We start from the raw sequence: 14190 nt of genomic DNA, 5'->3' as shown, positions 1-14190 counted from the left end.
TGCTATGATATTGTACGAATAACTTATATCGCTGAGAAAATTTTTCCTGTGATGTATTATTAGACTAGGGAGTTGGTAATTCCTGATTTGGAACATGAAGTTTTCCGTATCACATATTATGTGCCTAATTTTGTGTCGATGAAGTAGCATGACAGCATTAGCAATTGAACCTTGTTTCTGTTTGCTTGGACACATATCAGGCCAATAGTAACCATGTTCTACCTTCCTTGCAATAACCTGCAAGCGATTGCTAAGCTGATTGATCGTAGATAGGTGTGTACGTGACACTATTCGGTGGTCATGTAGTATATTCAGAAATAAATCATGCGTATTTTCATCTAGATCAAAAGTTTTCTACGTATGGAGTATTCTCAGACTCTTAGTTAAACACTTTCCTCTTGGCACATCTGTGGTTTGCATCCAAATCTGAACTATCTGATATATGCCTCTTTTCTTCATGGGATCTATCTCACTTTCCTTTCCAACTTACAAGAGTTTTAGCACACATGAATCATCTTCACTGTACAAACCTGTTTTTGTTCCACTTTGTTAGTTTGGTTCTTCTGAATGGGAAAAATGAATAGTTCACTTTTGCATACAGAATGAACATAGCATGTTAAAGATGTATTTGAGTACTACAATTTGATTAGTTCAAAACGAACCAATTACCTTGCCACACTTATAAGGCTATTTGCCGATTGGTTCTATCTATTTATGCCTGAATTAGAGCATGCAAACCTACAATGGTGCGTATCAGCTCCTACAACATTAATCAATAAGAAATCATTGTACGGCATTAGATACTTGCACATTACAGAGGCACCATGTTCAGAACCCGCAAAAAATGATTAGCATGCACCAGTTTTCGGTTTTCCATTTAGCTTATACTTGATTGATAAGATCCTGATCCTATAACTAATGCAAATCGCATATAATAGGAAGATTGAAAGCCAATGAATGCAATTTCAACCAACCCCACATCCAGAAAAAAAAAAGGATGTAACAGGTTGGTTTCCACTGTCCATGTTTTCACGTTCCTACAACAGCAAAAGAAAAACAAAATATTGATTGACATGTTCCCTTGTGGTGTGTTGCAGCTAACGAGGACGTAGAGTACTTTGGCCTCAAGCACTTCCTATCTTTTCCAATAAGGAGACTCATTTGGATGGCTGAATAGATTGGCAAATCTTTCGAGTATATACTGATATTTCAGAGTTCGGACAGTTTCGAAGCCTCATTAAATCTGTGAATATATATGGTAGACTACCTATTCCAAATCAGCTGCCCCGAAGTAACAGGATTAAAACCGGTGTATATCTGCAACTGATAGCTTCCTTGCTTAGTTGCATGTGCCCTGAGGTGCTCAGACCTGGTAAATATGGAAGTGTGGAAGATCAGCATATGAGCGCCTCAAGTACTCCTAGGTAACCAGCACTAAACTCGGTACCAAGTTACTGGATCAATGATGCAATGCACATACAATGAATTTATGGACAACACCTGCATTTGATCAATGATGTCGCCAACCATGAAATGAAAAGACACTGGCTCGCTCCCTCCCTGCATGCCCAATGCAGTGCTAATTATGAAATGAAGAACAATGGCTCCCCGCGCGCCCAAATCATCACCAGTGGACGAAATCAGCACCACGCAATCTCACCCCTGATTCGGCCACGTCGCCTCCTTTTGATCACCGTCGGATTTTGATCGGATGTTAAAAAACGGGCACCGCATCTGACGTCTCCAGAGAGTTCTCGAGCCTCCCCGTTCCCGCGCTGCCTGCCTCCATCTCCTCCGGTGCTCCGTCATCCCCGCCGCCCGTAAGTCGCTGCGTCGTCCTCCACCTCCCGTAGCACCAACTGGTCTCCGCCCTCAGCAAGCCTCGCCACCCGCACCTTACTCCTGCCATGCCACCCACACGGCCGCACCTCCCTCAACCGTCCTCCCTTGGCGCCCCGCGCGAACGGCTCGTGTGCCAGGGCCGAGTACATGGAGGATCGAGCAACTCCTGGGGGCAGCTCCCAAGTCGACAAAGTAGCTGGTTGAGAAAATGTCAAGCTCCAGAGGCCAGAGCCGGGCAGCAGCTGGAACAAGATGGCGACGATCCAACCACGGAACGCGTGGGGGAGCAGGAGTGGATGATAGGCGCGCAGGCACCACTTCCACGCCTACCCAGATCTCCTGTTCCGACCGTCCGCCTAGATTTTGCAATGTTGAGGTTCCGTCCATCTCCTGCAGAAGGCGCCGCCGCCCAGATGTCTGACGATGCTTCTGCAGATGCTGTCGTATACGATGGCAGGTGCCGTCGGGATCGGACGCGCAGGCGCTGGTGCTGAAGCTCATTAGCTCAAACACGATTATTACCGGTGATGCAACCCGTACAGGTAGTCTGGTATGCAGTACGGATGCGTAATTTGGATTTGTTCTTTGCTCATGTGGACTACATCTGAGGTTCCTTTGTTCTGACAGGTTTCAGAAACAGTCTGCATGAGCTCAGAGCCTACCAAGCAAATCCTGTACAACAATTGAGGAGGCCTTCCTACTGATGAACATGGCTTTTTATTTGTTCAGCAGGTTCATGCTATACAGGTATGCACTGATCATTTCATTGCATTTGTTCAGAAGGAGAACTACGACACACACAAAAAAGAGAGATTGGCCCAATATTTAAGTACATGACTCTGCCCAAACCTATATGAATTAATAAATTGTAATATTGGAATGCGCTCTCCTTGCACTCACTAAACGTTAGGCTAAAAATATAGAAAGGAAGCATATGTATCTGAGTATATTTTTCCTCATGCAAAGACTGGAATTTAACATCTACTGTTAAATTGAAATCTTTGTGTTCACCAATTAGCGGACCAAATTGGCACTTTTAGCTATTTTTTTTCTCATCCTCCTTGCTGTGATTGGAATTGAAAAGCAAAGCACCACTTGCTTGACAGATAATAGATTATACTCATAAACCAATCATTACAAATACTTCGATTATATGCACTGTTATTGACACAATTGTTTCAGCAATAGAAACAGCTATACCAACCTAAATTGATTTCTAAAGCTAACAAGGAGTTTCAGAAGCATGAGGGCATGGATCTGCAACAACCAATCCATGTAGGTGACGACCAACTCCTCTGCGGACAACAACTATGAGCTGCCTAATGGACAGCTGATCACCATCGGGGCAGAGAGATTCAGATACACTGAGATTCTCTTCCAGTCTTATTTCATCGGTATGTAATCACCTCGAATCCATGAGACCACCTACAACTCTATCATGATGCTTATGACAGAAGGATCCCCATGGGTGAGTATGGTGAATCAGGCCTAGCGATTTTTCACCGAAACTATCGTCAGCATCGGACAGGTAGGAGAAGAAGAGAGAAGCTAACTAGCTATGCACAAGAGCCTCTCTCTACAATCAGTCAATCATGCAGGTAATTTTCAACAGGATGCTTGTTCTTGAAAAGAGATGATAGATGACAAAGTGCTACGAACTGGACTTCAGAAAGAACTCATAGGATGGACCAGGTGCACACATCAGTAACTAACTTCCATGATGTATCAGAAGATTCGAAGGTACCTAAAGCCTATTTGCAGCTGCTCCATGTAAATTTAATGACTCTCAGATGCCATCTGCTTATGACCATAATGATTTGTAATTTTACCAACACGCTGTCAATGTTGACTAGAACTACAAGCTGGCTAACTGGATCAAGGAGATGTGCATCTCTGGCTGGCCCCCTCCATGGATGGCACGGCAAAGCCGAAATGCTAGCATCCGAGCGTCGGACGCGCTGCTCCGGTGGACCCACAAGGACCGCCGCCCGTCTCCTCCTTTTCTCTCCGGGACTTCGCTGTCTTCACCGCACGAGACATTTCCTCTCTGCTAGCCGGCTCTCTCTCTCTCTCGGAAAAAATCCCCTCGATTCTCCATTATCAAAGCTCATGCAACTCCAAATCCCAGATCTGAGCTGCTCGCATCCTCATCGTTTGGCCGCGACGCGCCGTAGGAACTCACTCATGGCAGTTTGGGCAACGGAGGAGAAGAAGTTGGGGGAAGGAGGGTGGGGGAAGGGCTGCTGCCAGTGATGGACTCCTCTGCGTCGGAGGAGGCAGGCGCAACAGGGTCGCTCGCGTGGCTCCGAGCCTCCGATGGTTGATTTCATCGTCGCTGCTTCCAATTCAGGATAGGGAGGCGAGGATGGCTGTAGACATCGCCGCCCAAGGTAGGTCGATGCAGAGCTGCGAGCCACGGCGGCCAAAATCAGGCTACGAGATCTTCCCCATTCTCTCTTTGTCGCTCTCTCGCTCTTTTTGTTCATTTCTTGTGATGTTGCGGCGGGTGATTTCTCATGTCGCAGTACTTGATTTTTGATGCTACGTGATGGTTTTGGGGCAAATGTTGGAACCTGCACTGGGTGGATTTGGTATGCGGCTATGCGCATATGTGAATTTGAGATGTTGCAAAAGGCTATTTGGGATGTTGTAAAAGATTATTTATGTTGTTGCAACGGGTGATTTGGTCAGGATTATTCTTATTCTATGTCAGGATTATTCTTATTCAATGTTGCAATTTGTGAATTGCGTTGTTTCAATATTTACGTTTTGATGTTACAAAAGATTAGTGTCCATGTTTCAAAGTTTTTTCTGCGTGTTGCCGTGAACGTTACATGAAACATGATGGCGTATGTTGCTGTGGAAATTTACTATCCAGAATTGGACGTCGGTCATTTTTATGCATGGAATGTCCGGGCGCTAGGAGTTTCGATTAAGATTATGTTCTCTTTTTTTCCCCAACATAATACACACCCTGCCACTCCCGTGCCCACGCTCACCCCTATAAATGCACATAGTGCACCCCAACAAATTTAAGAGACTAGTTTAGCTGATTCTGATTAACAAAGTCCCTGCATGTGTTTGGCCTTATGAATGCGCATACGTGCATCCCCTCGTCCTTATGAATGACTTCAAGAGAATAGGATCGCAGATCTCGAGATTGAAAAGGGTACTACTGGCGCATTTCTGATGTTGTATATCACTAAAAGAATAATCAGCTCAAAATAGGACCACCCGGCTGGAACACAAGGGGTCACCAAATGTGTTCACAAAAGTTACGCTCCTCTCAAATGAAAATAAGATCATGTCACGTTCAAAGTTCAAACACGGCATATCTGCAATCTTCTCAAAAAAAATCCATATCAAACATTCCCCTCAAATTTATTATTTTTATTGATAAAATTTATTCATTCATTTCATTATTTGGATCTCGTAAGTTTCCCAAGGTCCACAGCTGATGGATCATCACAAGATTCAAGAACTAAATATCAATCATTGCAGCTATCTCTTCAGCATCATCAGACTTTGGGCACGGCGGCGAGGGACGCCTCCAGCTTGTCGGCCGAGTGCGACAGGTCGACCATGTCGCCCCTCAGGTACTTCTCGTACGCAGCGAGGTCGAAGTGGCCGTGGCCGCACATGGCCATCAGGATGACCTTCTCCTCCCCGGTCTTCTTGCACTCCATCGCCTCCCTGATCGCCGCCGCGATCGCGTGCGTCGGCTCTGGCGCCGGGATAATGCCCTCCGTCCGGGCGAATTGCAATGCCGCTGTTCCACACAGTTCATCAAACAAGACGCAAATGTTATGCTGTTTCGTCCCTTGTTGCAAAGTTTCTTGCTGTCGAAAAGCAGAGCAGAGTATGATACTACCTTGGAAGCATTCAGTCTGCTGTATGGCGACGGCGTCCATGAAGCCCAGCTCGTACACGTGCGAGATCAGAGGTGCCATTCCATGGTAGCGAAGCCCACCTGCGTGGATCGGGTCGGGGACGAAGCCGTGGCCGAGCGTGTGCATCTTCATCAGCGGCGTGAGCCCGGCGGTGTCGCCGAAGTCGTAGGCGTAGATGCCCTTGGTGAGCGTGGGGCACGCCGCGGGCTCCACGGCCCTGAACTCCGGGCTCATCCTGCCGGCGAGCTTCTCGCGCATGAAGGGGAACGCGAGCCCGCCGAAGTTGGAGCCGCCGCCGGTGCAGCCGATGACGATGTCGGGCGCCTCGCCGAGCGCCGCCAGCTGCTCCAGGCACTCCTCGCCGATGACGGTCTGGTGGAGCAGGACGTGATTGAGCACGCTGCCCAGGCAGTACTTGGTGGCGGCGTCGGTGGCCGCCACCTCCACGGCCTCCGAGATGGCGATCCCGAGGCTGCCGGGGCTGGTCGGGTCCGCCGCCAGGATCTTCCTCCCGGCCTCCGTCGCCTCCGACGGCGACGGGTGCACCTTGGCGCCCCACGTCTCCATCATCAGCCTCCGGTACGGCTTCTGATCGAACGACGCGCGCACCTGCCACACCTGCATCTCGTGCGTGCCATCACAGATTCAGCAGTCAAGAACACCGATGAGATTGAGATCGAATGTGCAATTGGAACATTTCAATCAAGAACAGAAGATCAAAATGCGTGGCCACCTCGCAGTTGAGGCCAAAGAGGCTGCTGGCGAAGGAGAGAGCGCTGCCCCATTGGCCGGCGCCGGTCTCGGTGACGACGTTCTTGACCCCTGCCGCGGCGTTGTACCATGCCTGCGGCACGGCGGTGTTGGGCTTGTGCGACCCCGCCGGACTGGTCCCCTCGTACTTGTAGTAGATCTTCGCCGGCGTGCCCAGCAGCTTCTCAAGCCTCCTGGCCCTGAACATCGCCAGCATCGCAAGAACTCACTCCACAGTCCACACTCCACTGAGTTCTGACGGCAGCAACCGCCATTGGCAAGGCCAAGAGATCCAACGCTAATTCAGTTACCTGATGAGCGGCGTCGGGCGCCAGAGCTTGTAGACGTCGATGACCTCCTCGGGTATGTCGACGAACCGCTCGTCGGTGACCTCCTGCCTGATCAGCTCGTCGGGGAACAGGGGCGACAGGTCGCTGGGATTCAGAGGCTGGTGCGTCTGCGGGTGCAGCGGCGGCGGCGGCTTCACCGGCAGGTCGGCGACGAGGTTGTACCATTGCTTCGGGATGCTCACCTTGGCGCCTGAGTTCAGACTGGCCCTCGCGGTGAAGCTCAGGCTTCTCCTCCCACCGGCAGCAACCCTGTGCTTGGGCGTGCAGAGCAATGAAGCTCTTTGCTCTGGCCCTGCTGCAGCAGTGTAGGTGGCATCCATCAGAACTTCAGAGGTGGCGTTTGCAATGTGCCCATGGCAGAAATCAGGAGGATGAACAGGATTTAACGAACTCTAGAGTCTAGTCACTGATTGGGCCTAAAATGCCAACTTCCATAAAATCTAGACAATCATTGTGGGGCAGTCTCAAATGTATTGAAAATCAAATGCTGTAGTATACCTGAACAAGTCATAGTAGCTATGGGTAAGCCTAGTCATGAAATCGGATCCAATTTGATGGCTACTCCCACAAGTCATCGACATTTGACCAAAATGACCGGATTTGTGATTTATCGAACTACATGATTAGGACCCAAATCGACCCCTTCCAACAATTCAAGCTAGCATTTCAAACACTTGCCGCTAAAACATCCGAAAACATGAACCTTTCTTTAGAAACATGGTATATCCATTTGCACCCCTCTGATCTGGTACTCACCAACTACTTGAACAGTCGCATCATACATTCATTCATACTAAAAGGGAGAAAAAAAAAAGTAAACTAAATCAAGGCCTGTCAACTGAGCTCTGCTTCAGTATCTTGGGACGGGGACCGCGCAACAAACAGCATCAAAACGATAATATAGTAAACTCCTGTAGATCTATGTTGGCAGGAAACAAAGCTTAAAAAATCTGCAAGGGCACGAGCTTCCCGAGCTCCCATCTCTCTCTCCCAACCTGACCAACCCAAGCAGAGGAGGAGAGATTCACAGGACTAGGATAGAACTACCGATTACAGAGTCCAAAACTATTCAAGATCTCAAAATAGGAGAAACGAAAGCAAGCAAAGGAATCGGCGGGAGGATGAAGCGGGTGTGCTTGAGTGTGTGTATCCATGGCGCACCTTGGGGCAGGGCAGGACGAAGGGTGGTGGTGGTGGCGGTGGTGGCGGCGGCGGCGGCGGCCATCCTGTTCCAAGTTCCGCTCCCGACTCGGGCTCCTGATGGAGATGCCTCCTGGCTGCTGGGGGTCGCTGCCGCTGACCGCCGGGGGCTTTAACTAGAGAGCGTGGAGCGCGCGGGCAAAATGTGTGCGGATCGCGCACGGCGTAGTTTATTCAGAGGCTGCCTGCCAGGGGATCTTCTCTTTCTTTTTATTCCGATCGGACGAGCGATATGATCTGATTCGCCGCTGGAACGCTGGACTCGGCGACCAGACCACTGGCCCACCCTGTCGACGTCGATGTCTGCCCCGGCGCACCACCTGCGCTTTCATCAATAACTGATCAGGTTGACTTGCAGGCACAGGCACGGGCACGGCGGCTGCGGCGGGCCGGCGCTCTCGCACGGCGTGATGTCAGCTCCGGTGACCCTTCCTCGGTTCCTCCTTGTTTTTTCCCCCTCCCCTTTTCCCATTACGCGCGTGCGTATATATGGTACTACTACTACTACTAACGAAGGACCCGTGGCCGTGGATGATGAGATCGTCGCGGCCCTGCTACGTCTATCTTGTCGTCGTCGTCGCACGCCGTCCGGCGCACGGAGTCCGGCGATGGGCCCCTGGCGGTCTGGCCCTTGACCCACGCTCTCATTATCTCATATCCGCTTCGGACCCCAGCAACGCGCCGGCGGCGGAGCGGAGCAGGCGTTTTCCGGTTGTCCGCTTCCTTTGCTTTGTTCCCTGCTCCACCAACGTGCTCAGCGGTTGGTGCAGTTTGGTTAAGTAAACCGGAGGATTAGTTTAGGTGGGAAACCAGCGCGTGGGTAGTAATTAGTGGAACCTCGGCTACTAACCTGCTACGACCGCTGATAAATTAAGCGATGCGCACGTCTGCGTGTCAGAAAGGGCGTTGGGCGTTGAATTTTGTTGCTCAGCATAGGCCACCACCGATTCAAGCGCGAGGCTACACGACGTCTCCGTCAGTCCGTCTGGCTGGCTCCTTTAATTTCTTTTGGGAAAAAAAACTGTTTTAGAATCTCGTCTTATCTTTTATTCTCCTTTTGGTTACCTACTTTTCCTTGCGGCAGCCCACGGAGCCAAACACATATAGATGGTAACGGGCACAAATTACCCGTATGCCCGCAGGCAAAAAAACCTGTAAGGTGAGGATACGGGTTCTATTTTATGTCCACGGGCACGGGTGCAGGTTTGAGTTTGTGCCCGTAGGCAAAAAATTAACGGGCATAAAAATATCTTACCCGTGCCCGCAAACCCGCGAACCCATATGACTATATAAGCGATTCCTAGGGTTCTCCTCCGTTCCTTCGTTCCTCCCGCCTCCCCCTCCACCCTCTGTCGCCCGCTTCGCCCCCCCCCCCATTACGATTCCTTTTATGAGGAAAAATGTCTAATGATTTAGATTCTCTACTAATCCTGTTGCACTTTAGTGTTTCTAATCCCTCACCAACTTTTGATGGATTGCCTTATGATAGAAAACCTCCTATACGTTTCTAGTAGACTGTGCCCGTGGGTGACGAGCGTGGGTATGGGTACAAAGTTTGCCCACGAATGCAGGTTTGTAAACCCTCTACTCACGGGTAATGTGCTCGTTGCCATCCATACAAACACCACACACCGTTGCGAGGGAAAAGTACATTCACGGGCTAATCTTACCCCAAAGGCCGATATCATCGGCCAACGATGGATGGGCTATCGTTCTATTATACATTTGGCCCAGCCCAGTAAATAGTACTCCTGGGGAGAGCGGTCCTCTTTATGAGTGCGAGCGGCAGGCAGTTGCTGGGCTGTATTTTCTTTCTTTTGGGCTGGCGCTTATCTTATGTTTTTATTCTCAACCCGTTCTCCGTCTGTATTCACCCCACAATAGATCTCGCCCAGCGCAGTAGATTGCAATTTCGATCCGGTCGTGTGTCCCTCTCATCATCGTTCGGCCATTTCGAAACGTCCACTGCAAGCGCTTGCTCCCTCTACACCCGTTCCACTCGGCTTTATCAGTGATCCTAGCTTGCCACTACTAGTAGTTGTTTTCACATGACGGTTTCGCAAAGATAATAATGAATTACGGGTCAAAACAAGCTAAGTTTCACTTATGTTACAAATGGAAGGGAAAACTCAGTAGCAAACGGGGCATCCTGTGAGTTTAACTAGTACATGTACTAGTTGCTATGCTTCGTACTCTCTCTGTCCCAAATTGCAGGTCGTTTTAGTATTTCTAGGTGCATAGTGTATGTCTAAATGTATATTAATATCTATGAACCTAGAAAAGCTAAAATGACCTGTAATTTGGAACGGAGGGAGTAACTGAAAAAACTCAAAAAGGGATATTATCTGTAATTCTCTACTCGAATAATTCGACATGCATGGTAGTTTCAACCATCCTCCTAATGAACCCGAGATACTTCGTTGGTGCGGTTGGGTCAAATATCCCTTCACATGAAGAAACAATAAGGCCAAGAGTCCAATACGACCTGCAGGATATGAGCCGTCGATTCCCACCTTGATGGATGGTGGAGATGGATTTGAGAGCAAAGAGCAAACCCTAGCCTCTTATATACCTTGCTCAGGTGTGAGAGAGTTGCTGAAGAGACAAGAGAGTAGCAGCCACTTTAGTCCATAGAACAACAAAGGAGAGACTTAAGAAGAGAGGAGGAGAAGCTTGCTATCCGGATTGGTGTGTCCTGTGCAACCATCGTCAAGTCTGTGATTGGAGGTGCAAATGGAGTTGGATTGGCGCCAAATTTGGTGAGCTTGTTCTATACTTGTAGCTTTTGATCTATATGGTTTGTTTGAGAATTTGGTTTGTGGAGCATTATATTTGAGGGGGAGTTCTTCAGCTCCGTTAGCAGCAGATTCAACAGTGCGCAGTTATGGTAAAAGTATGATATGAGGTGTCAAATGTGGTCCAATTTAGCTAGAACTTTATCAGCTTGTGGGACACTTGTTGAACTCCAGTCCCTGTGGTTTGCTCGGTGTGAGTAGAACTCTGAAGGGGACAAAATCTATTTTTCAACAAAGCTGAAAGTGTTACCTCTTGTTGTAATTTTACTTTGGTGTTGTTGCTATTGCTGTTGTATCAAAGTTGCAATTGTCTTGTTGGCATTGGTGTTGCTGAGATGTATCTCTATACGTTTTAAAGAAGACTCCTTGTACCCATTATTGAAATATAGTGGAAGAGGTTGGGAGTGGATTGGTTGCCCTGTGGTTTTTACTTCTCTGGTTTGGAGAAGATTTTCCACGTAAATTATTATGTCACTTGCATTGTGTGTTTATTATTCCGCTGCTGGTTGCAACTATCCTCAAGTTCATCACAAGAAGTGTTGCTTGTTATTCCCAACAAGTGGCTGAACTTATTCTCTTTTGATTGGTTCAAGTTTTGATCCAAAATTATAACGGTAAAGAAGCTCTAGCTACCACTTGCCTCTGGCGCTAACTCAATCGCCAACCTCTCCTCTCTCCTACACCTCGCGACCATGTAGCTTTTTTCACCATATACCTTTTTTATCTTTCCCTTTTCCCTTGCAATTGCAAACATTGACTCCAACCCAAACAACATCCATCTAGCTTAATTATCGTGATTACATGCCAATTAAAATTTAAACATCCCCATAACCTGAAATTTGCGTCATCTCTTCCTTGTTAAGCCCCATAGCAGCATGCGGATGTACTCGAGTATGCATCACCGATGAGGATGATTTACACAATTATTTAAATTGATTTGCACTTTCAAAGCTACATGACTATATCTCCAATATAAACTCTATAACCTAGGGGAATAATTCCTGAGTTACCGACTTGTGGCTTTCGGATAAAACCTATCGGAACATCAAAACAGAGGAATTAACAAAAGCAAGAGCACTTGAAAGCAATTTTTAAGTGGAGAGGTTAAAAGGAAAGCATCTTTTTGGGCAAGTAGCACCGAATAGCCACTCAGGTAATTGGAGCCTAGAAAAGCTCACTTCCTAAACCCTCTTTTGTCCCAGGCACTGCTTTATTTTTTAAAAGCAAGTTTATAGGGGTGTTGCTTTACTCATCTCTCTACTCCGGAAGGACAAATGCCAAATGTACAATGCACAGTCACCGTTTTGCTATCTTGTAATCGTTAGAAAGTTTGTTTTAAAGTAATGTTTACGCATATCGTATACGGTATACAGAGAATGCAAAGTGACCTTATTAGCTCAAAATAATTATGAGATGGCGTCATGTGAATATAGGTAGAGCTAGCACAATAGCTCTTGAAACCCCGAAATGTTCAAGATTGGTTTGTATAACTAACGACATCGAACCCTAATCCATCTTAGATAAATCCCTTAAGAAGCCAAGCTCAAGCTGCTAGATCATAGCCCTATCTAGATTTTTTTTAACTTTCTTGTTATTCTTGTTTTCTTTTCAAAACCCAACCTATCTATGACTACGCTCACCTAGTCCCTCTACCGGAAGCACTGATATTAAGTTGATGTGGAATTTGTCTTCGCTCAGCTTATATTATTATTACCTAAAAGCTTTTTTTATGAAAGCCCTACTTAATTAGTACTACTATATATGTAAAACCATACAAACTGAGAAAAAACTGTTGCATGCAAAACTATGCAGTATATTATTCATTGCTTAGACTAACATGAGAAAGCTTTAGAGAACCAGTAGCCTAAATTGGATAAGGTTATTAATGACCTATGCTAGAGTTTCAACAAGTAAATTAAGTTGGTCATCATCAGCTAGTAGTTTCCCATTTCTAGCCTACCTTCTTCAGGGGGAATCCAGGAAATAGCACTTGTTTCCTGCGTGTTCAGGAAACAGCACCAATAACTCTTGCGTTCGTGAAATAGTACTGCAAGCACCCATATGTTTCTGGAAACAGCACCAGTCCTCATTTCCCTCCTGTTTTAATTTTTTCCCACTATTTCATTCAACGCAAAAGACTAATGTTCCCCTCATATTTGTTGACATTTCATTTCCTCCCAAGCTTTGGCCAAACCGTAGGTTGCATGCTTGGAAGTGGTAGGCTTGTTTACGGGCAGCCAGGCTGGAGTCCGTAAACGGTCGATTTTCAATTTAACCAGACGTTTTTTTCTTTTCGGTATCACCTAGCCATTTCTCTTTTGGCTTCAGCGCCAGTACGTGTTGTTTTTCACTCTAGTAAATACTACCATCCTGCATGCGAGTTCATGATTTTACTGCCCATTCCCCGCGTCTTGTTTTGTTTTCCCTTTCACTTTTGACGTGCTAAAAAAACCATTTCGGGTCCAAGGGAAAATGGAGGGGGAAAAAATCCACGCGCCCAGTTTCACTTTTGATGAGCTAAAAAACCATTTGGGGGCTCTTCTATCATGCTTTCTAATCTGCATGTTTTTTTTGTACGGTGAAATTGTTGTTTCGATGTTCAATCTAAGATGGAAGGAGTAGGAAGGGAAGTCTGTGCCAGCAAGGGTAATTTGGTGTATTTGCTGGTGAAGAAATGACAAACGGTGAAGAAAAAGTAGGTGCACTGCTGTTTTACGAATCCATTCTATGATACCGGTGCTATTTTGTGAATACATGGATTTGGAGTGCTATTTACCGGAAACCAGTGCTGTTTTACTATCCCAAATCTTTTAGTGCACTCACTTAATTTGCCTCTGGACAGGATTCTCTTGTACATATAAACATATAGATAAAAGGAGATCAGCCATAATTTCGCTAGTACCATTTTGGGAGTAACAGCCTAGCACAAGCAAAGATTTTACATGTGCAGAATCTAGCTGAGAAAGATCTCCAATCCTTTCAATTCTTTCAGTCAGTGCGTGACGTCTTTCCAAGGCTGCAAGCAAGCCTACATGCATGAACAGCATATATGAGAGGTTCATCTTCTCTGTAGCGTCTGATCTTTTGTGATGACAGCTGGAGATCAACAGACGAATACAATTGGTGCAACATCAACTAGCTAGATGATCAAATAAAAATATATAGACAAAACACAAAAAAGCCATCAAGCTACATATAAAATATGTATCTACTACATCCATCTACGCGCATAGCTCTCGCCTAACAATCATAGACCTCCGATCAAGAGATCACGATCACAGGATTCTGCCCAAAAGTTGCCATCTTAAAGCATTGTGGTTACAGCATGCTATGCATTATACATGCAGTGTGCCTGCATTCATT

General features: G+C 46.9%; 1 protein-coding gene and 1 long non-coding RNA gene across 4 annotated transcripts; one reads left to right on the top strand and one right to left on the bottom strand.

Moving 5' to 3' along the window:
• Positions 1-644: 644 nt before the first annotated feature.
• LOC111256975 lies at positions 645-4587 on the top strand. 2 transcript variants are annotated; one of them, XR_002677304.1, is made up of 5 exons: positions 645-1006; positions 1098-2384; positions 2470-3370; positions 3455-3582; positions 3696-4587. It is a non-coding gene; the product is annotated as an uncharacterized LOC111256975 (long non-coding RNA). The 2 variants fall into 2 exon arrangements; XR_002677303.1 differs by having other exon boundaries at positions 2470-3582.
• Positions 4588-5198: 611 nt separating this feature from the next.
• LOC101784449 (tryptophan synthase beta chain 2) lies at positions 5199-8220 on the bottom strand. Of its 2 annotated transcripts, none has more exons than XM_004965762.4 (5): positions 7994-8220; positions 6794-7127; positions 6466-6682; positions 5714-6350; positions 5199-5611 (listed from the first exon to the last, which is right to left on the bottom strand). In XM_004965762.4, the coding sequence occupies exons 1-5, from the start codon at positions 8055-8057 to the stop codon at positions 5361-5363; spliced, it is 1503 nt and encodes a 500-aa protein (XP_004965819.1). In that variant the 5' UTR covers positions 8058-8220; the 3' UTR covers positions 5199-5360. The 2 variants fall into 2 exon arrangements, with proteins under 2 accessions (XP_004965819.1, XP_004965820.1); XM_004965763.4 differs by having other exon boundaries at positions 6794-7124.
• Between the last annotated feature and the right edge of the window lie 5970 nt (positions 8221-14190).

This window comes from Setaria italica, chromosome IV (assembly GCF_000263155.2).
Source record: "Setaria italica strain Yugu1 chromosome IV, Setaria_italica_v2.0, whole genome shotgun sequence".
Taxonomy (NCBI): domain Eukaryota; kingdom Viridiplantae; phylum Streptophyta; class Magnoliopsida; order Poales; family Poaceae; genus Setaria; species Setaria italica.
The sequence above is the reverse complement of the archived record's forward strand: the minus strand, read 5'-3'. Positions and strand labels throughout refer to the sequence as shown.